The 20755-nt window shown below is 44.1% G+C and overlaps 1 protein-coding gene and 1 non-coding gene across 3 annotated transcripts in view; one reads left to right on the plus strand and one right to left on the minus strand.

Annotated features, from left to right (window-relative positions):
• The window catches only part of LARS2 (leucyl-tRNA synthetase 2, mitochondrial), a 195036-nt gene that overhangs the window by 131874 nt on the left and 42407 nt on the right, over positions 1-20755 (plus strand). For both annotated transcript variants that reach the window (XM_049862438.1, XM_049862439.1), the window contains exons 13-15: positions 3293-3391; positions 6682-6819; positions 20085-20185. In XM_049862438.1, coding sequence (XP_049718395.1) covers positions 3293-3391; positions 6682-6819; positions 20085-20185 — 338 coding nt within the window. The remainder of the gene's footprint in view (positions 1-3292; positions 3392-6681; positions 6820-20084; positions 20186-20755) is intronic.
• Positions 18437-18507, minus strand: TRNAR-UCU (transfer RNA arginine (anticodon UCU)). Its single transcript has one exon. It is a non-coding gene; the product is annotated as a tRNA-Arg (tRNA).

Below are 20755 nucleotides of genomic sequence, written 5' to 3' on the forward strand. Positions count from 1 at the left end.
CTTTGAAGAGCTGTTTAAGAGATTAGAATTAACACAGGTAATCCCACCCAGTGCCTGGCACCTAGCAGGCATTTAGGAAATGGAAGCCTCACTGCCGTCCTCCCAGCTTCTCATCCAGGTGGCTTTGAGATTTGAGACAGGGGCATGTGGTCAGGAACATAGGAAGCTCTGGGCCATTTTGGGGTAGAGCCTTGGGCTCCCAGAGGAGAATGGCACTTCTTTGTTGAAAAGCAATGACAAAGGGCTTCTCTGCTGGAGGCAATGGTGGCCTTCAGCACAGCAGTTGCAGCAGTGGGCCTTGCTGATAGGGGGTAAGGTTTCCTACCCTGCTGCAGGATTCCTGGACAGCAGGGCTCAGGGCTGAGAGCCTCTGAGCCAGTGTGGCCAAGTGGGACAGCCAGTGGTAAGGACTGCAGGCACCTGAGTCCAGCAGATGTGGGTCCCTGGCTTTTGAGCTCCAAGACCTTGGGTATGTTCCTTAACCTCTCTGAACCCTAGTTACTAATCTGCAAAATGAGGACACGAATAATACCTACCTCATAGTTCCCAGGAGTTAAATGAGGTGGTACCTGTCAAGCATTTGGTTGCTGTTATTGCTACGGTAGCTAATAATAAATAATGTCATCACCATCATTGTCTCTTCCCCCACTTGCCAAGTGGCCTCTTCCATGTTGTCCAGTTTTTAGCATTAGCAATTAAATGTGCTATCTTCAAATCCAACATGACTGTTACAAAGAAAATCTGCATGGCAGCTTTTAGCTAGATGTTATTGCTTTTAGAAATTGAGCCCTACCTTTTCTTCCTAACTTGTACCATTGCATTAGTGGTGAAGGGGGGATAGTAACCTCAGTCTTCTAATTACTTCCCAAAATAGTATCTGTGTTCTGGTTGATTGGCTTTCATTTAGAGAGGCACTGTTGCGATCGTTCATCTAAAGCAGCCCTTCGGTGGTAATAAACAGGATTCCCTCCAGGCTTATGTTTGCTCTGGCTTGAACCCCTGCTGAGAATTTGCATTTCCACCCAGGTTTATTGACCGGGTTATTCTCACGTGTAATAAATTTGGAGAACCACTGCTCCACTAGTGGTTCTGAGAATTGGTCCCTAACCAACAACATTAATATTGCCTGGGAACCTGTTGGAAATGCAGATTCTCACAGGGGTTTGAACCAGAACTAATTGGTTCGAAACCCTGTTTTCTCCACAGGCGCCTACTCCCAGGGACCATCACTGCTCCCAGTGTGAGGTCCCTTAAGTAAAAGACAAGGGGCTTCTGGGGGCCCCAGAGAAATCTGGGGCTTCTGCACTCTCTTCCCAGCCACTTGCGTTAAATGGGCAGGCGGAGCCAAAGTGGCTGTTTCTTTGCTATTGTTTTGAAAGCCAGTATGAACTGCTTCCCAGCTATTAATGCAACCCCTTATGTTATGTTTAAGTTACAAATGAACTCATGCCCACACATGCTAAAGTAGTGGGAAGTTCAGCAGTTCTCTTTGGGGCTCCTCCTGCCTGCTTCCCCAGTTTTCTAAGAACTTACATTGCCAAAAGTGAGGTGTTAGGAGAGGAGGCTGGACCTGCTCCGTGCCTCAGAAGGAAGAGCCTCGAGTCTGAACTGTCCACTCCTGCTGTGGCTTCCCACAGCCACAGAGGATCCCTAATACTCGCGAGCTCTACCCATCAGACACAAGATGCTGGTCCACTGCTCATCTAGGCCTTGAGGAGTCTTCAAGGGAGCCAGCCCCCTCCTTGTGCTAGCCTTAGCTAAGGGTGTTACCGCAATTTCGCGAGTTAGAGCCGCCTGCCGCAAATAGCCAATTCTTGAGACAGGGATGAGGTGGGTAAAAAAAAACAAGAGCTTTATTAGATATACCGGTATACGGAGACAGAGGGGAATGATCTCATCCTAAAGTCGTCTGTCTCACCAGACTACCGATAGGTCCGGGTTTTTAAGGGAAGAGGGGCCATAAGTTTCAGGGACTTGTGGAATGTGTGCTCTCTTTCTTCTGTTTAGTTTTGGTGGTCATATCTCAAAACATGTTGATCTTTTCCTGCCATTATCCCATCAGCTCAGGGGGTAGCTGGCGCCATCCTTCCTCTTATTTGACAGGCTTAGATCAATATCACTTGTTTTCCACAGTCTTAGAGGAAACATTGGTTAACACTTAACCATTTGGGGCGCTAACATCAGGATCTTACTTGGAGGCAGGGATGGGCTAGGGGAGGGAAAGGAGAGAAAGAAGACAGAAGAAGGAAAAAAAAATTGGCTCAGGTACTGTTCAAGATATGGCTGAGCAGCCTGTTTCAAGGGCACCCTCTCTTGGGTTCCTAGGAGTTGTGGCTCTGGACACCCAGGTCCAGTTCTTATAGCCCTACAGACCTGCCATCCTAAGAAGGTGCTTCAGAAGGTTCAGCGCTTAGGTCCCTGTGGGATCTGGTTCTTCCCCAGGCATCTCCATTCCTAGAATGAGGATTGCTTCTTCTTTTCAGCCCTTCATGCCCTAAGGATCTCACTTAATCTTCTTCCTTGAACTGTAAGGCTATCTCCACCCTCCTGAAGGGAAGCTGCCTTTAGGCAGTGGTGGGTTGGTAAATGTTTAGTAACCAGCTCTCCTCCGTGAGTGGGGAGGAGAACACTGATTTGTCAATTTCAGTGGTGTAAATACTCCCACCAGGGCTAATTTCAGGCTACCAATTTGATACCACTTATTTTTTTATTGCAGTGTTGGGAAGAGATGCTAACAGTTGATTCTGGTAAGCTGGTATAAGCTGGCTCCAGCATGCCACTGCCCTCAGGGCCTTCAGGGTGATCCTCTTCTCTAAGGTGGCCTCGTGCATGCCCCTCTCTAGAGCAGTGGGAGAGAAAACCCAAGTTCATTTTTCAGCACATCTCAGTACATTGGGTTTTCAACTTCTCTTCGAAAATTGATTTGCTGCATAAGCATCATAAAATAGGCGTTGGCTGAAGGCAGTCTGACAGGCCTGAAATAGAGGTTAATGTGCAAAAGAGATAATCTTGTCCTTTTAGGTTAGATTTTCTATCAGGTTAAATTGGGAGAAGCAGAGGTGAAGCCTTGTAATTGTCAAAGATTAAAATTTTTATTTTGTAAATTTCTTTAAAACATCTTGTTCTGCACAATATAAAAAGAGAGCTTTCACCGGATTGTCTGTTCATGATATGACATTATCCTTCTGACATTTAAAATTCATCCTCATTTTCATGGCTTTCTCAAAAGCTAGTGGAAAATTGCATTAAAGCTTAAAAAGAAAACAACCAACGGACCTCATTTATTTCTTAGGTGCAAGGGAGCAGCCAGGAGAGAGACGGACACCATGGATACCTTTGTTGATTCGGCTTGGTACTACTTCAGATACACTGACCCTCACAATACTCAGAGGTAAAACCCCTGGCCTAGTCCCGTCAGCACGTGTCCGTTTGAGTCCTCCAAGAAGCAGACACCAAGATGGAATTAGATATATAAGAGGCTTATTGGGAGAAGTGCCTGTGAAGGATAAAAGGCAGAGTGACAAGGAGTTTCTGGTTGGTGCAGGTGGTTAATGTGCTCAGGCTACAACTGAAAGGTTGGAGGTTGGAGTCCACCCAGAGGCACCTCAGAAGAAAGGGCTGGTGATCTCCTTCCTAAAGAGCAGCCATTGAAAACCCTAGGGAACACAGTTCTACACTGATACATGTGCAGTTGCCGTGAGTCAGGATAGACTCAATGACAACTGGTTGGTTGGTTTCGTTGAGCAGGAGTAGGTGGGGAGAGCCCTCAGGCCATGATGTAGGTCCAGCACCTGTGAAAGAAGAAGAGGAACGAAGGAGGATGGGTAAGAAGAGTGTCAGGTGGCAATGCAGCTCTGAGGAGGTCTCAGCCAGCCCCATGGGAGTCCCCAAGCACGGCTTGTCTGCTAGAGAGTCCCAAGTTGGGCAGAAGGGCTCTGCTGTAGTCCCCACACCAAACTCTGGTGCTCAGTCCATGTTGGAGCATCCAGGAGTTCACGGGCTGGAATGGCCCCGCAGCAGAGCCAGAAACAGCAGCCAGAAGCTGTCAGTAGTGCTCTTTGAAACAGATCTCTTGAAGGGAGCATAGCAGACTGTTAAGATTATTCACAGCCAAGTAAATCCCAAGTGTAAGTAAAATAAAAAACAGAAAAAGGAAGGAAATGATGTTCTAATGCCCTTGTTGGCTCTGCAATGAACCGCATTTATGTGGTCATAAAGATGTAATAATATTATTTATTTAACTAAAAATAATGATGTAGCTATACAGGGAGGGTAGGAGACAGAGAGAGCTAAGAAGTATAATCTCTTAACCACGTGTAGTCAATAGATAATTCCCAGAATTGATACATCAATAAAGAGTATAAACATATTATTTAATAATTACCAGGAGAAACAAGTAAAAGAGTTAAAAGTGGTTGTGTCTAAGAGACAGGACTGGGGGACAGGGAAGGAACAGGGCTGGAGACCACTATTTTTCATTATAAGCCCCTTAGCACTGTTTTCATTTTACCCATGTGCATGTGTTTCTTTGGCCAAAAAAAAAGAATTTAGGGAAAGAGAACAATAGGTATGTAAGTGGAGAATGAGAACAAAAGAACACTGCTCCAAAGCACAGGAAAAGCACAAAACACAGTGCTTAAAAGGACCTCGCCAGGCTGCCCATGTTCACGGTAGAAATATTACTCTGAAACCCTGTAGTCCATGCGTAAAAATGCCCCCCTTATTCTTCATTGGTTGTAAAAATAATCCCAGTAAAATGGAAATATATTATTAAACCAAACCCATTGCCATTGATTCGATTCTGACTCAGTGACCCTATAGAACAGAGTAGAACTGCCCCTTAGGGTTTCCAAGGAGCAGCTGGTGGATTCGAACTGCTGACCTTTTGGTTAGCAGCTGTAGCTCTCAACTACTGCACCATCAGGGCTCTCTCTCTCCACACATGCACAAACACACATATTTAATATGTATATATATTGTATATATCCTACCCTCCACCTGCCAGAATCCTGCCCTGCGGTATTATAAAAAAAAAAAGATCCCATAATTGGGGTGGAGGCCATCTAGAGTAGACAGTACCCCACAAAGACAGAAGGGGACAGCAGGGTGCCCCGTCTAATCTGCAGAAGGGCTCCTCTCCCAAGTCTTCTTTCTAGAAGGGGCTGTTGGTACATTCCTTTTAGTATACTTTAGTGTCTAGCTGGCGTAGAACACTTGGGGAGTCAGGCTCCTTACCTTCTCACATTGCTTCAAAGGAAAGCTTCTGGCAAATGAGAGGCTGACTGACCTGATGGGACCCTTGACTGGTGAGAGAGACATCCTGAGGCCTTTGCAGTTCCCAGCACGTGAATGCCATGGAGCACATCGCTTCCCCGTAAAATGGCAGTCCTTGCACGTTGGCAGCTTCAGCGCTGGCTGGTGCTCTAACTGGGCGGTGTCCTGGGTAGATCACAGAGCTGAGCTATAACTTCACTCCTTAATTTATCCCCAACTTGTTTCCTGGATGAGTATCATCCTTGACTTCCGTTTCTTTTCTGTCACCTGCGTTAGCAGTTGAATTCCTTTGAGGAATTATTTTTCACAAACAAAAAATTTTTATTTCACTGGAAATCTGGCATTGTGACAGGAGGAGAGAAAACCTGGCTGAGCCAGGGTACGAATGTGTGGTGGTCAGCCAGGCCTACGGCCTTGCTGAGAGATAGGCTCTTGGTTCCAGCCTTAGAGCTGGAGTCAGACAAGTCCATGCTGGGGAAGAAATGCTGGAGTTGTAGGGAGAGAATCCACAAATGTTTGAAATGGCCGAGGTTTATCTACTGATTGGATAGCATAAAGTGAGGGCGTTACCTCGGGAATGGAGACGTCCGTCCTAACCAGCGCTGTCCCCACAAACATACCCTCTCACACACATGCTCTCATACACACGTATGTGCACGCTCTAACACACACAACACACACTCCCCCCCCACACACACACTGTCTCACACACTCACAGACCTGAGAGGAACCCAGCTGGAAAATAGAAGGAAGTGGAGTTTCCTTTCCTCCCCAGTGACCCTTAGGACTGGAGAACACTAGGCAGCCTTTCTTTTAGGATCTCCATTGGCTAAAGTGTATATATGAGGTGAGAGAGAGTTGTTGGGCTGTTTTATGGCAGTTTACCCTTAATATACTTCATCGTGTCCAGTAGGCCACGGACAGGATCTTGCTGACTGTATTTTAAGGCCGCTTTTAAAGTACGTTTGAATATCTGTTTTAAGATGAACATTCAGTGCCTGCGTGTTCGTCTCCATTGTAAAGGCTACATTGCCCTCTATTGGTGAGAACTCCAAAATCTCATAATAAAAATTAAAATTAATCTAGATCCTCAAATATACATTGTACTGAGATACTTTTTTTTTTGCTGTATGCTTCCCTCTTGCCTTCATTTTCTATGAAAATTGCAGCTGTTAAAATACGTCAGTAATATCTCACATTAACAGTTTTTATAAATTTCATAAATTAACACTAATCTGTTTTTTCCTTTATTCTGTAAGCTCTTCTCTTATTATATTTTGAAAAGAAAATCCGTGTTCTTCCCTGACATGATTTATTTCAGGCATATGCAAATTAGCAGGTCTGTCTAATTTATGCAGTTGCGACAAAGCAGGATTTTTTTTAAACGGCCGTTTCTCTTTCTTCCAGCCCCTTTAGCACGGCCTCAGCAGATTTCTGGATGCCTGTGGATTTGTACATTGGAGGAAAAGAGCATGCTGTCATGCACTTGTTCTATGCAAGATTCTTTAGCCATTTTTGCCACGATCAAAAGATGGTCAAGCACAGGTGAGCACTTACACTGTTTTGCAAAAGAATTCAGTTCCATGAATAGCATCTTGAAATAGGTATCAGTGCTTCTGAAGCAAGATGTATCATCGTGTACAGGTAGCAGAAGAATTTTATTTTTTGAGTAAACTCAGAGGTCATTGTCAGCCTTGGCCATTTGAGGTACGTTTATGTTGCTTAGTTAGTTGTCGCATGTGGTGTTGTATCCTCCCATAGAATCTAGCCTTCCACTCTTTGTTGGCCTAACTGATATTCAGTAATTGAGATTTTTACTTGTGAGACAGAGAAAAATGGTTCATAATGTTAATGGCTTTTTATAGCTTCTCAGGTGAGGTCATGCTTATTATGTCTTCGCCTCTAGGTAAGCTCTATCTAAGTCTGGCTGAACCCTGCCTCCGTATATCACTGATAAAAGTATATCACCAATTAAAATCAGGGCAGGAATCACATTGTAAAGCCATTGACAGTTTGTTTGTTCTTTTTTTCCTGTCAGCCTGTTATCTATTCCCCATTATACTCGGGAAAATGTGCTTTTTTCCATGAAATGTATCCTACATCTTTATTTTGTCCATTGGTCTCTTTGTTTTTTTGCTGTGCTAATTCTTTACTGCCTTTCTTATTTTAACTTTACAAGGCTTGATGTCCAATTAGGGAAGTCCTCCTCCTCTGTTTTGTTCCCCCCCCCCCCCGCCCCAGCCTTCAGGAGTATCTTGTCTGTGATTGGACCTTTGTTCTTCCGTATAAATTTCAGGATCAGTATGTCAAATTCCACAAAAGTGTGTACTGAACCATTCACCGATATATGTGTTTGTGAGAACACAGACAAATTTTGTGTGTCTGCTATTTCTCTTCAATAATAAACATGAAATCATGATATTAAAAAAATATCTATTGGGAGATTAATTAGAATTACACTGACTCTGTAGATCGGCCTGGGGGAGGCGTGAACTTTTTACAATAATGAGTCTTCCTGTCTACGAGCATCCTGTATCTTTTGACTTATTTAGGTTTTTAAAATATCCTTCACTTAAGTTCCATTTTCTCTGCAGTGGGATTACACATTTGTGTTGCTATTACAAATGGTTTCTCTGTTTTAGTTACTTTTTTTTTTTTTTTTGCTGTTGCTGCTATCATTTAGTAATAACAATTGATTTTAGTATATTGATTTCATATCTAGAAAGCTTGCTAATAGTTTGCTAAGAGTTTTTATCATAAAGAGATATGGAATCTCATCATACATTTTCTTTCATCCCCTGAATCAGTGATACAGTTTTTCTCCTTTAATAATTAATGTGGTAAATTCCCTTAATAGAATTTTTAATGTTGATCCAATGTTAATCCTGGAATATACCCTACTTGGTCATGAGATATGATATTTTTTTGTGCATTGCTGGATCCATTTAACTAATATTTTATATTAGATTTTGATTTCTATATTCATGAGTGAGATAGCTTGTAATTTTCCTTTCTTATGCTATTCTTATATTTCTGTCAGGGTTACGTTAGCTTTCTAGAATGTATTATGGAGTATTCTCCTTTTTTTTCTATTCTCTGGAGCATTTGTATAAGATTGGAATTATTTATTTCTTGGATACTTGGTAATACTTACCTGTAAAGCTATCTGGGCTGGCTATTTCTTTTGTGAGAAGATTCGTATTTACTGTTTCGATTTGTTAAATGGTTGACTATTCAAGTTTTCGATTTCTTCCTGGGTCAGCGTTGGTGATTTTCTTCCAGGAATGCATCTGTTATTCTCTAAGTTTTCAAATCTGCTGGCATAATGTTTTCTATATCTTTTTATTTTCTATCTTTATTGCATCTTTATTTGTGTTTGCTACTGTCTCTTCAAATATTGTCTCTTTACTCCCATTCTCCCTATTTTCTTCTTTTGCATCTCATTCTGTGTTCATGTCTCTTAATTGCCCTTTCACATTTTCTATCTCTTTGTCTCCTCATGCTGCATTTTGGACAGTTTCTTTTTATCTATCTTCCAGTCGCTAATGGTCTCTCTAGCTGGCTCTAATTTGCTGTTTAACCCATCCTTTTTTATTTCAATTATTCTTGACCTCTAGACGTTCTGTTTTATTTTTTTAATCTACTTGATTGTTTTTATAGTCGCTTCTTTTTCATATTTTTTTTAATTTCCTAAAATATATTAAACCATTCTTTATTTCCTAAAATATTTTAAATGTAACTGTTTTATATTAACTGATAATTCTGTATCTGAGGTCATTATGAGCCTGATTCCATCATTTATTTTGGTACTGCCTCTCACTTATGGCACCTAGTTTCTTTGTTTTGTGTGTGTGTATGTGTCAGTGTGTGTGATTTTTGACTAAGAGCTTATATTCCTTGAAACTTTATTTATGGGAACTCTTTGAGGACTCTGCTAGAGATGTTTGCATTAACTTCTCCCTGTTGCCTGGAGATGCTATCAACCCAAGACCACCTTAAATTAAATTCTCTGCTTGGGGTTTTTAGGACCATACAAATAATATGGATTCAGTCCCAAATCCATACAAGCGTCAATCTAGGGCTACAGAGTCTCAGGACAGGGATTTTTCTTTCCCTCCACGCATCAGTCTGAGTAAAACAGACAAATTTTTTTTGCTTTTTTCTTCTGACTAGTTCACCTTTGCGCTAAAGGTCCCAGCCTTATTGGAGGGTCTTCTCTTAGATTCCCAACCTTGGTTGGGCCCTGAGCCTTATACCCATCTTCTGTGCCATGCTCAATAGTTCATGATCACTAGGGTTCCTAAAGTACCTTCAGGGTGGAAGCTGGCTTCAGGAACTATTTTCCTTAGTGTTGTTTTTGCCAGCTTACTAATGCCTTGAAAACAATGAGGTTTTTTTTTTTTTTAATCTTCTATGGCTTTGTAGTTGTTTTTCATTAGGACAATCATCCAGGCTCTCTTGTCTGCCATACTGCCAGGAGCATAAGTCTTGAGTTTTTTTGTTTTCTTGTTTTTTTAAAAAATACGACATCATTTAGGATGCTTCTAATTACAGAGAAGAGGAAAAATTGGCTGATTATCTCCCTCTCCAGATAACCCATGTTGACAATAAAAAATAAAGTAAAACAAAAGTAACATATGCAATAAATTTTTAAACGCTCAGAAGGTGAACACCGAAATCTCTCTCCCTGCACCTCACCCTTAATCCTTCAACCTGTTAACAGTTCCTTTTGATTTCTTTCAGAAAAATATTATGCATATCTCCATATAGGTGTTCCGATTCATACACTCATTTTTTAATGTTACAGAAAAGCAGTCAAATTATACATATGTCTTTTGCCTTTTTGATTTAATAATATATTTTTTCACATCAATTTTTACCTTATACATAGTATTCCATTATATGGATATGCATGCCATCATTTAAGTAGTCACCTATTTTTTCCAGTTGCTATCACATGCGCGCACACACACACACACACGTCAAGTGACTCTTACTACAGTCCCCAGCAGATATTCGGGAGCATACCTGTAGGGTCAAGTCCTGACACTAGAGATGCTGGGTCGAAAGATGTGTGTTTTTTAGATTTTAATAGATATTGAAAAATATATTCTTCTGTAAACCTCTGTAGGAAACCCTGGTGGTGTAGTGGTTAAGAGCTACGGCTGCTGACCAAAAGGTCGGCAGTTTGAATCCACCAGGTGCTCCTTGGAAACTATGAGGCAGATCTACTCTGTCCTGTAGGGTAGCTATGAGTCGGAATTGACTCGACAGCACTGGTTTTGGGTTTTTGAGTTTTCTGTAATATAGGCTGAAACACAGTTTCCTGAAAATGAACCACGTGGAAACCTCCCTCCCCACACCCAGCCCTCAGCCCTGTCCCCCTTCTCTGCGCGTGCACACAGAGATTAAGAGAAGTCTACTGTGCAGAAAGCTAACTCAGGATATAATTAAATGCTTAAAGTAGTTTTCTTCTCATTCGACACCGAAACCTTCACATGTGAAACTAAACTGATCGGCGTCGGGACGTGAAACACATCGACAGCGTTAATCTTGTTAAATAGACTAGTTAGAATGTGTACACCTTGGGTTGTAGGACTTACCAGTTCTGCCTCGTGTTTCCTATCTGTGGGAACTTCTCTACCTCAGTCAGTAAAGGTTACCCTGGAAGGTGGAAACTGTGCTGCTATCACAGTCCCCTGGACATGGTACATTCTCAGTGAATATTTGGTTAAAGAAGTTAAGTTTAACCCTTTGATGGAAACAGATAAAAGCCTGTGTTCTTCCTAGGAAATGTCCTCCTTGGAGAGGGAGAATTGGATACGGGTTAAGTTTAAAGCTCAAATACAATATAAGAAATGTTTCCTTCTCATGTAGGTCCAGAAACAGACGCCACATGTGACTGATTTCTGGTGCCTTAACAGAAGGGCACATGCCTGCCAGCTTCCGAATAAATATTTGTGGAAGTAATGAATGAATCAATCAATTGTTCAATGGTCAATTATTCTAAGTTATAGGGCGGTGTCTGGCCACTTTTATGACTTCTCTACAATGGTTTAAAACTGTATTCAAGGACAAAAATGTTTTTAGTATTGGTATGTAATTTTAAAATATAGTTCGGGGTATGGTTTTGTTTCTTCCTCGATGAATTTCTAATTTATAATGCTTCCTGGTACTCATATTTGCTCACCAACTCTAAGGGACAGTTCTGTGAGGTAAATTGATATAAACAACATGTTGTCTTTAAGTTGTTTCCAAATCATAGCGACCCTAAAGAATGGAGTAGGGCTGTCCCATAGGGTTTCTAAGGCTGTAATTTTTGCAGACGCAGACTGCCACATCTTTCTTCCCAGAACCACTGGTGAGTTCAGACAACCAACACTGCAGTTAGCGGCCAAGCACTGGAACCACTGCACCAACAGGGTTCCTTTAAATTGAGATACAGCTATGAAATTCTTTTGTTTTTTAAATTATTTTCAAGGTGGTAAGATTCTATTCCATGCTCCTTCCCCCCTAAAAAAAAAAATTAATTCGAGTACTCAAAAAGCCTTTTTTAAAAAATTGTTGTTTAAAGTATAAGCAGCAAAACATGCACCAAACCATCAATTCCTACCCGTATAATTCAGTGACACTGATCACATCCTTCCAGCTACGCATCCGTCCTTGCCCTGCTTTTATGAACGGTTCCTCCTCTGTTAACGTAAAGTCACTGCCCTCAAGCTTCCTGTCTAACCTTTTTCAGTCGCTGTGTTGTCAGTTTGATTCCATATAGATAGTTCTTCAAAAGAGTATGATGTCCAAGGCAAACGTTCTTTACTAAATAAGCTAACCTATTGTTTGCTTTAAAGATTTCAGGGAATATTTTTGGCTTAAGATTTAAGGATTATCTCAGGCAACAGTTTTGAAGTTCATCCAGCCTCAGTGTCTCTAGAAAGTCTGGATTCCATGAGAATGTAGAATTTCCGTTCTGAATTTTTTCCCCTTTTGACCAGGATTCTTCTATAGACTTTTTGATCAAAATGTTCAGTGATGGGAGTTGGACACCATCCCATTCTTCTGGTCTCATAAGCCTGACCTTTTTGAAGAAAGTGAGGGAAGTCATTTCATTTTTGCTCCTTAGCACTGTTGAATCACATCAGGGCAACCACAGCTTCTGAAACTATCCGTGAATATTACCTTTTTCAGATGTGTTTTAGAAAACCAGTCACCCACCAATGAAATGAAATGAAAATCACTCACTTTTTTTGATGAATAATTCAGAATTCTCTTGTTAGAATTTCCTAGAGCCTCCAAACAACTTCATCAAGCTGGCCGGGGAGGAAAAATTGAAACCTGTCAACCATATGCCTGTTTCTCTTTATTTAGTAGCTGTGTTTCTGAAATGTGTATAAATCAGAATTTTATAAGTCAGTTTCTGCATTCCTTTTGATTAGCGTTGTCACCTCATGGAGGATTTAAGAGGCATAGCTATTGCACTTGAGTTTTACGTTTTTCAGCTCCTTGGCCATTGTCTCAAGGAGTAGCTCTGGGCTGGGAGCCCAAAGACTCTCTTCCATGCTCCGTTGTGCCACTAACTAGCAGTGTGGCTTTGGACAAGATACCTAACCCCTTTAGGACCTCAGTGGCCTCGTATATTTAGGAACTTGAGCATATCTGAGCAGCCTTTTAACTCTCTGATTCTGGTTAAATTTCCTCTAACATAAACAGCAAAAGTTTGTATGGATCAGTAATCTTTCTGGTTTTCTAAAAGAATTCTGGATGTTTCTTCTATCACTGGTACCTTAGGTTTGTGGTTTCAATTCTGAGAAGGTCTCTTTCCCATTTGTAAGAAGCTAGCCTCTGGGCTGGGTGTGCCACCACCTGGGACAGCAGGGGCCTTAGTTGTGTGCTCTGAAACACCAGGTGAATAATTAATCCGGAGCTAATGCCAGAGGAAATTCACGAAAGATATGCAGATGACCAATAAAGCATACTATAAAATGTTTCCCTCACTAGTAGTCAAAGAAATACAAATTAAACTGCAGTGAGGCGCCATTTTTCCGCACAGCCAGAGGCTAGGAGAGCAGCTCTGTCCCATACTGCAGGAAGGAATGAGTCTGGGGACAACCTTTCTGAAAAGCCATTTGGCAACAGACAATGAGAGCCTTAAAAGTGTTCATGTTTTCGAACCCACTCAATTGCACTTGGTGAAATCTATCCTATGGAAATAATCCGAGTTGCATGCTACTACACCAAGGTGTTTGTGCAAGGGTTATTTCAAGTAGCTAGAAATTTGGATACAACGTAAGTGCCCTGACATTCTGAGAAAGGACAAATAAAATATAACTGGTGACCATCAATCGATTCCAACTCACAGTGACCCCTATGTGGCAGAGGAGGACTGTGCTCCATAGAGTTTTCAGTGGCTTTGATCTTTTGGGAGTAGATCTCCAGGCCCCTCTTCCAAGGTGCCTCTGGGTGGATTTGAGCCATCAACCTTTCTGTTACTAGCCAAACACTTAAGCATTTGTGCCACCCTGGGACTAAATAAAGTATATGCCATCTATATTGGGAACTCTTGTATAGCTCTTTAAAAATTATCTTACGAAGAATGTTTAATAATGTGAAGAAATATATCTGAAGTAACGGGAAGTTTCAAAAAAAAAAGGCAAGATACAAAATTTTGGAGCCCTGGTAGCGCAGTGATTAAGAACAATAGCTGCTAACCAAAAGCTTGGGAGTTGGAATCCACCCAGTGCTCCTTGGAAACCCTACGGGGCAGTTCTACTCTGTCCTGTAGGGTCGCTATGAGTCCAAATCGACTCAACGGCAATGGGTTTGGTTATCGTTTGTTTTATATACGTATACACAAAGTGAGAAAAAGACTAGAAAAAATTAGGCCAACATGGTAACACTGGTTATCTCTGAGTGATGAAGTTATTGATGATTTTTTTTAATGCACTTGTGTGATTTTTCTAGATTTTTAACAATGATTGTGTAACTTTATAATTGAAAAAAACGAAGTCATTTATGACATGTATTCTAAAGAAAGGGAGTCCCTGGGTGGTGCACGTGGTTAAGCACTGGACCACTTACTAACTGAAAGGTTGGCAGCTCAGACCTACCCCGAAGTACCTCAGAAGTAAGCCCTGGTGATCTGCTCCTGAAAGTCACAGCCCTGAAAACTGTTGGAGCACTTCTCCTCCGCACACGTGAGGCAGCGTGAGTGGGAATGGAGCACTTCTCCTCCGCACATGTGAGGCAGCGTGAGTGGGAATGGAGCACTTCTCCTCCGCACACGTGAGGCAGCGTGAGTGGGAATGGAGCCCTCCTGCTCCGCACACGTGAGGCAGCGTGAGTGGGAATGGAGCCCTCCTGCTCCGCACACGTGAGGCAGCGTGAGTGGGAATGGAGCCCTCCTGCTCCGCACACGTGAGGCAGCGTGAGTGGGAATGGAGCCCTCCTGCTTCGCACACCTGAGGTAGCGTGAGTGGGAATGGAGCACTTCTGCTCTGCACACGTGAGGCAGCGTGAGTGGGAATAGACTCGACAACCTTCTGAAGAAGGGCAATGCGCTGAGCCCCGGTGGGATTCATGGGGGTGGGGTGGCCGTCATCTCTGGGCTCTTCTTCTGGCCATCAGCACTGAGGAGGAAGCATATGGGGTGGGGACCCATTGCAGCGGGAGAGTGTGTCACAGCTCATCACCACTGAACTGAGATCTGGAAGCCTTTTCTTTCCCATCGTGAGAGACAGCTGTAAATACAGGGATCTTGTCAGTCTTGGTTGTTGCTCTTTCATATAGCTCAGAGAGACACAGATTCCCTGTAATGACATTCTCCCTGCAGCTCGCATTCAGCGAGGAGCTGTGGCGGTTAGATGCTGCTGCTCCATGTGCTGGCTGCTGCTGAACCGCGAGAGCTTAGCAGGCCTGGTCCCCAGAGCGTTTCCTCTTCCTCTGGTCACACCAGAAACGGGGCTGCTGGGAAAGGAAAAGGGAAGGGAAGGAAGCTCTGAGTCTGACCTCGTCAATAAGGCTTCCCTCTGTGCCACTGGCTGCAGGGAAATGGAAATGGTGATATTTTAAGAATGAGCCATCGCTTAATACTTAGAAATTGGCTAATTATGTGAACATGATGGCCCTGAGCACAGGGTGAGGGAGAAGAGGAAGGTAAATGTAATCTGATTTAATGAAAAGTCCAACCTACAGACTCTTTTCAGAGATCTGTGACCTTTTGTTTTCTTTTCAGATTTAAATAGTAGCTGCCTACCCAAGCCAGGAGAGTGGGCAGCAGCCTGTACATAAGCCATCGAGGGCTTCACAAGCAGGTAAATGTCCTCCACGGTGGCTAATCAGGGCTCTGATAAGAACCCTGAGATTCTTTTAGCCACGTTGTGGTTAGTACGTCCTCGTATACAAGAGCTCCCCAATGATTTTTATACAGACACAACAACACACGTTGTTGTTGTTATAAGGGCACTTAAAATAGCCAGTCAATCTATGTGCTGAAGTTTCTTGTTTCTCCTAACAACTGACATCCCTCCTTACCCAATTCCTCCCTCTCAGGTTCTTCCTTCCTTTCCTCCCTCCCTCCCTCCTTCCCTCCCTCCCTCCTTCCTTCCTTCTTTCCCTCCTTCCTTTTTCCCCTCCTTCCTTCCTTCCTTCTTTCCTCTCCTCCCTTCCTCCCTCTCTCCCTCCCTCCCTCCTTCCTTCCTTCATTCCTTCTCTGGTTGGACAAAGGTGGCCTTCAGTACCCAGCAGGCCTCGATTGTAATTTCTGAATTAGTGGAGTCCAGACTAATGAAGAAACACAGATAGTCACCAGCTTAAGACAGGGTTCTGTTCCAGTGACTCTGTCGTAAATCGTTTCTCACAGGTGGGCAGTTGTGACTACAGGTGGGGACAGTGTGAGTGAAGACAAGGACGCATGTATGGGCAACATTTGGAAAGAGTGAAGGAAGCCTTTGAGCACCAGGCTGGGGAATTTGGACTTGATTCGGAGGGAGTCTTTTAAGTGACTGGACTCTCTTCCTCTCTCACAGCGCTGAGAATGGCAGGTGATGGTCTGGGTCAGTGACAGCAAACAGGCTGACTCCATGAGACAGGGATGGCTTTGCCTGCTATTACAGCCCCAGTGACTGGCTCAGTGCCAGGCACACAGGCACTCAGTGAGTATTTGCTGAATAAATAAATAAGGAATTTTACTCCACTCTCTGCTTTCTGATACTGTGATGCTGAGGAGAACTTTGAGTTTGCCGGAAGTGCTGCTGCTGATCAGTGATGTCTGGGTGAGCACAGGTAAAGGCAATAGGAGCGGCCATGACAAGCTTTGCCATCTCTGCCCTGGACGAGCGACCTGAGAAAGCCCCTGTAGTACCGTAGCCCTGGGAGAAAACCAAAGTCCAGGTGAACTTCAACTATCACGCTGCACTGTTGCCAACTTAAAAAAATGAGTACCTGTTCATTTAACTAGTGGGCCTAGTTTTTCGTGCCCAATATGGCAAAGCCCTGCTGTTTTGTGAGGGAATGAATACCTGCCAGTTCTGAGGAAAGCCTCCAGTAGACGCTGCTCTGAGATCCTTCCCTCTAAAATGGTTACAACTGGCTTTGAAACAGGCGAAGCTAATCAATGGCGTTAGCAGTAAGGATAGTGGTTGCCCCTGGTGGGGAGATGGTGGCTGGCAGAGGGCTCCAGGAGGCTGGCTCCTTCTGTTCATCTAGCTGGGTGCTGGTTACAGGCGTGTTCATCTTGTGAAAATTGAGTGCTCCATACCCAGTTGTCACTCAAGTACGTGTTATACTCTGAGGATTGTTACACTTTTAAATATGTGTGCTTCATTCAAAAGTTCACTTAAGAGAGGAAGAAAGGAAGACACAACGCTTGGGAGACACTGAGCTCCCGTTAAGGGTGATGGAAACGTTTGGGAATGGATGTGATGGATGAAGAACACGGTGGACATAATGTCCCTGAACTGTGAAGACACAGTGAAGATTGTTGAAATGGCAGGTGTTTTGTTACATATGTGTTTATCACAATTAAAAAAAAGTTTAACAGGATGCGGCCAGAGGAGTGCAGCCTTAGGCAGAACTGGTGGGGAGGGCAGAGCTCGCAGGTTCAGTTCTGTCTATTCCCAGAAGGTGGCAGTGTTGTGCCACCTGATAAACCATAGCAGCTGAGAACAGGATTCCTTATTTCTCCTCCGGCCCCATCCTGAGGCTTACTGCTGCTGATTTTGATCATCCTACTCGTTTTTATCTTTGGAATCCAGATTTTTCTCTCCTTCCTTCTGTCCCGAAGACATATTTTTTATTTCTCTTAGTAGTGACCAAAGTCACACACTCTCAGAGAGGAGAAGGAAAACCTCAAAAACGGATGCAGGGGCACTGGAGCCTAAGACAGTAACAGTACGTTTGTCCTGTTGGCACAGAGCGTGTCAGGGAGAAGGGTTCAGTTCGTTTCTTTTGTTAGGCAGCAGCATGTAAAAATTATTTGAGGAAGAGCCTAATCTAAAAGATGAACTTCTGTTCAAAAATGTACACCCAGGTCTGTGCACACACTGGCCCCGTGGAGCCCTCTGGTGCTCCAGTGACAGCACCGCTGAGTGTCAGGGCAGACGTCTCTTCCTTGTAGGACACCTAGCTTAATTTCCTTTGCGCTTCTGAATGTTTGTATCCAGCCACCTCCTTCATCTGCCCACTAAAAGGTGGTCATACAATTGTTTTCTTTGGTTTTAAAACTGTTGTTGTATTGTTAACTGCTGTTGAGTTGGCCCCAATGCATGGTGACCCCATGTACAACAGAACAAAACACTGTCCGGTCCTGTGCCATCTTCATGATCGCTTGCAGATCAGACCGTTACGTTCCATAACCAAAAACCATTGACGCTGAGCCGATTCCAAATTACAGCAACCGTATAGGACGGAGTAGAACTGCCCCAGAGGGTTTCCCAGGAGTTGCTGGTGGATTTGAATAGCTGAACTTTTGGTTAGCAGCTGAGCTCTTAACCATTACACCACCAGGGCTCAATCATTGTACTCCACAGGGTTTTTATTGGCTGATTTTCAAAAATAGATCACCAGGCCCTTCTTCCTAGTCTTAGTCTGGAAGCTCTGCTGAAACCTGTTCAGCATCATAACAACGTGCAAGCCTCCACTGACAGATGGGTGGTAGCTGCACATGAGGTGCATTGGCCAGGAATCGAACCTGGGTCTCCCACGTAGAAGGCAAGAATTCTACCACTGAACCACCAACGTCCCATTGTTTATATTAAAAAAAAAAAAAAACGCATACCATCAAGTCAATTCCAACTCAAAATCCAGGTGCCAGCTCAAAGTAAATGGAAGACAAAGATGGCTATAGGAGCTAAGCAACAAACACCCAGACTCCTTCTTTCTCTTGTCCTACCATCCTTCTCCGTTTATTCATATTTGTTCATTCATTCATCAATTTCTAAAACATTTTTCAAGAGTCTGTCACCTGTCAGGTACAGTGTTAAGCCCTGGGAAGAATAAGAGAGTAGTCCTTGCTACAATGGGTGCAGGGCAGGGGTGGACGGGTCTTATGTAATTGCCGCACAGTCCAGCCATGGCTCTTGACGGCAGGTGTGCTGGTTGCTGCACACACAAAGGTGGGCTGTGTGCAGAGGACAGGGCCACCCTTCTGAGAAGGAAACGCCAGAGCCCGTTGGTGAAGAATGACCCAGACTTCCCCAGCAGCCCAAGCTGGGTGGGCATTCCCACCAGAGGACACAGAGTCCTGAGGAGTATGGTGCATCCTGGGAGCAAGCAAGTGTCCACGTGGCCTCAGTGAGGAGTAGCACGCTTAATGGGGGAAAAGAAGCCAGGAAGGCAGTTAGGGGGCTCAATGGTAGAGAGACCCACACGTCCAGTATGTGAGCACAGTTCTCCAGGCTTCCTGAGGCAGTTTTACTAACTGACATGCTTCCCAAAGGGTCCTGGATGATGCAGACCTGGGCTCGTGGCATGCAAGCCCCACCCTGCCCTGCCCTGCCCTGGGTGAGGCCCGTGTGGCCTGAAGACACAGGTTCCTCCTGGTACCTGTGACAGTGTTTCTTAGAAGTGGAACCACAGACAGCACCACCCCCTTCATGTGCTTCTGTGCTAAAATGCAGCACAAGATCCTCGTGCGTGTTCTTTTTTAGCCACTTTTCCCATCTCTCTGTGGAAAGGACTCGTGTTCTGTGGCAGTCTCACTGGGGCATGAAGCGTGACACAGGACAGCATTCTCCTGCCAGTTGTGCCTTTGTTGGTGGAATGTCTTGGGGGAGGTGGAGGCACAGCAGTTTTATGACTCAGTTTATTATTAAGATGGCCTCCCTGGATGGAGCGAATGGTTAAGTGCTCAACTACGTACCGAAAGGTTGGCACTTCGAAGCTGCCCAGAGGCACCTCGGAAGATAGGCCTGGCAATCTGCTTCCAAAAGGTCACAGCCTTGAAAACCCTGTGGAGTGGTTCAGCTCTGCACTTGTGGGTTGCCATGAGTCGGAACTGACTTGACGGCAGCTAACAACAACAATATTATTGAGATGTACTTCAGAGCCTGAGTACTCTTCTACGTGCATGTGTAGTATCTTCCAAATGGACGCGGTAGGATGCTGGGTGGTCCCTGTGACAGCACATAATGCAAACATCCACTGAATGAAGTCTTACTGCTTATTTGTGAGGAGCCATTCAAGATGGGTTTACAAATGGTGTTCACCAGCCTACCTGTTTTCATAAAGGCCATTTGTTTCTGCCCATCAGCAGGTAAGGTTTGTTTGCTATTACTTGGATGCCTCTAATCCCCACCCCACCCGTTTTCTTTCTTCAGAGAGCCTTTTCATAAGCTGCTGGCCCAAGGCCTTATCAAGGGGCAGACCTTCCGCCTACCATCTGGGCAGTATCTGCAGAGAGATGAAATAGATCTCACAGGTAAGAGGGCCAGTTTGCAGTGGCTTATTTGGTCCCATCCAGCTATTCGCAGAGAACTAAAGCCAATCTCAAGAGTGACACAGTGAGCAGGCTCATGCCATAAGGTCTCAGCTGGCTAGGGAATCTAGGAAGAGAAGCCATTGACCTCATGGTCTCTAAGCCCTAGCTTGCTCTGGGCCTTGTGGTCTCTAAGCCTCAGCTTGCTCTGGGCCTTTGGGTCCCTAAGCCCTAGCTTGCTCTGGGTCTTCTAGTCTGTAAGCTTCAGCTCGCTCTGGGTTTTGTGGTCTCTAAGCTACAGCTTGCTGTGGGCCTTCTGGTCTCTAAGACCTAGCTTGCTCTAGGCCTTGTGGTCTCTAAGCCTCAGCTTGCTCTGGGCCTTCTGGTCTCTAAGCCCTATCTTGCTCTGGGCCTGTGCCTTCTGAAAGCTGGTGCTGAGACCTGCTGCCTACTCCTCAATCCCAGCCTCCTTCAACTCAAGGGTCAATTTAGCTTCTGGCAGGGTTTTCATCTATATGTAAGAGAGTCAACCAGACAATGAGTTGGAGGGAGATGCTGATGAGGAGTGAGCTA

This window comes from Elephas maximus, chromosome 20 (genome assembly GCF_024166365.1).
Source record: "Elephas maximus indicus isolate mEleMax1 chromosome 20, mEleMax1 primary haplotype, whole genome shotgun sequence".
Classification (NCBI taxonomy): domain Eukaryota; kingdom Metazoa; phylum Chordata; class Mammalia; order Proboscidea; family Elephantidae; genus Elephas; species Elephas maximus.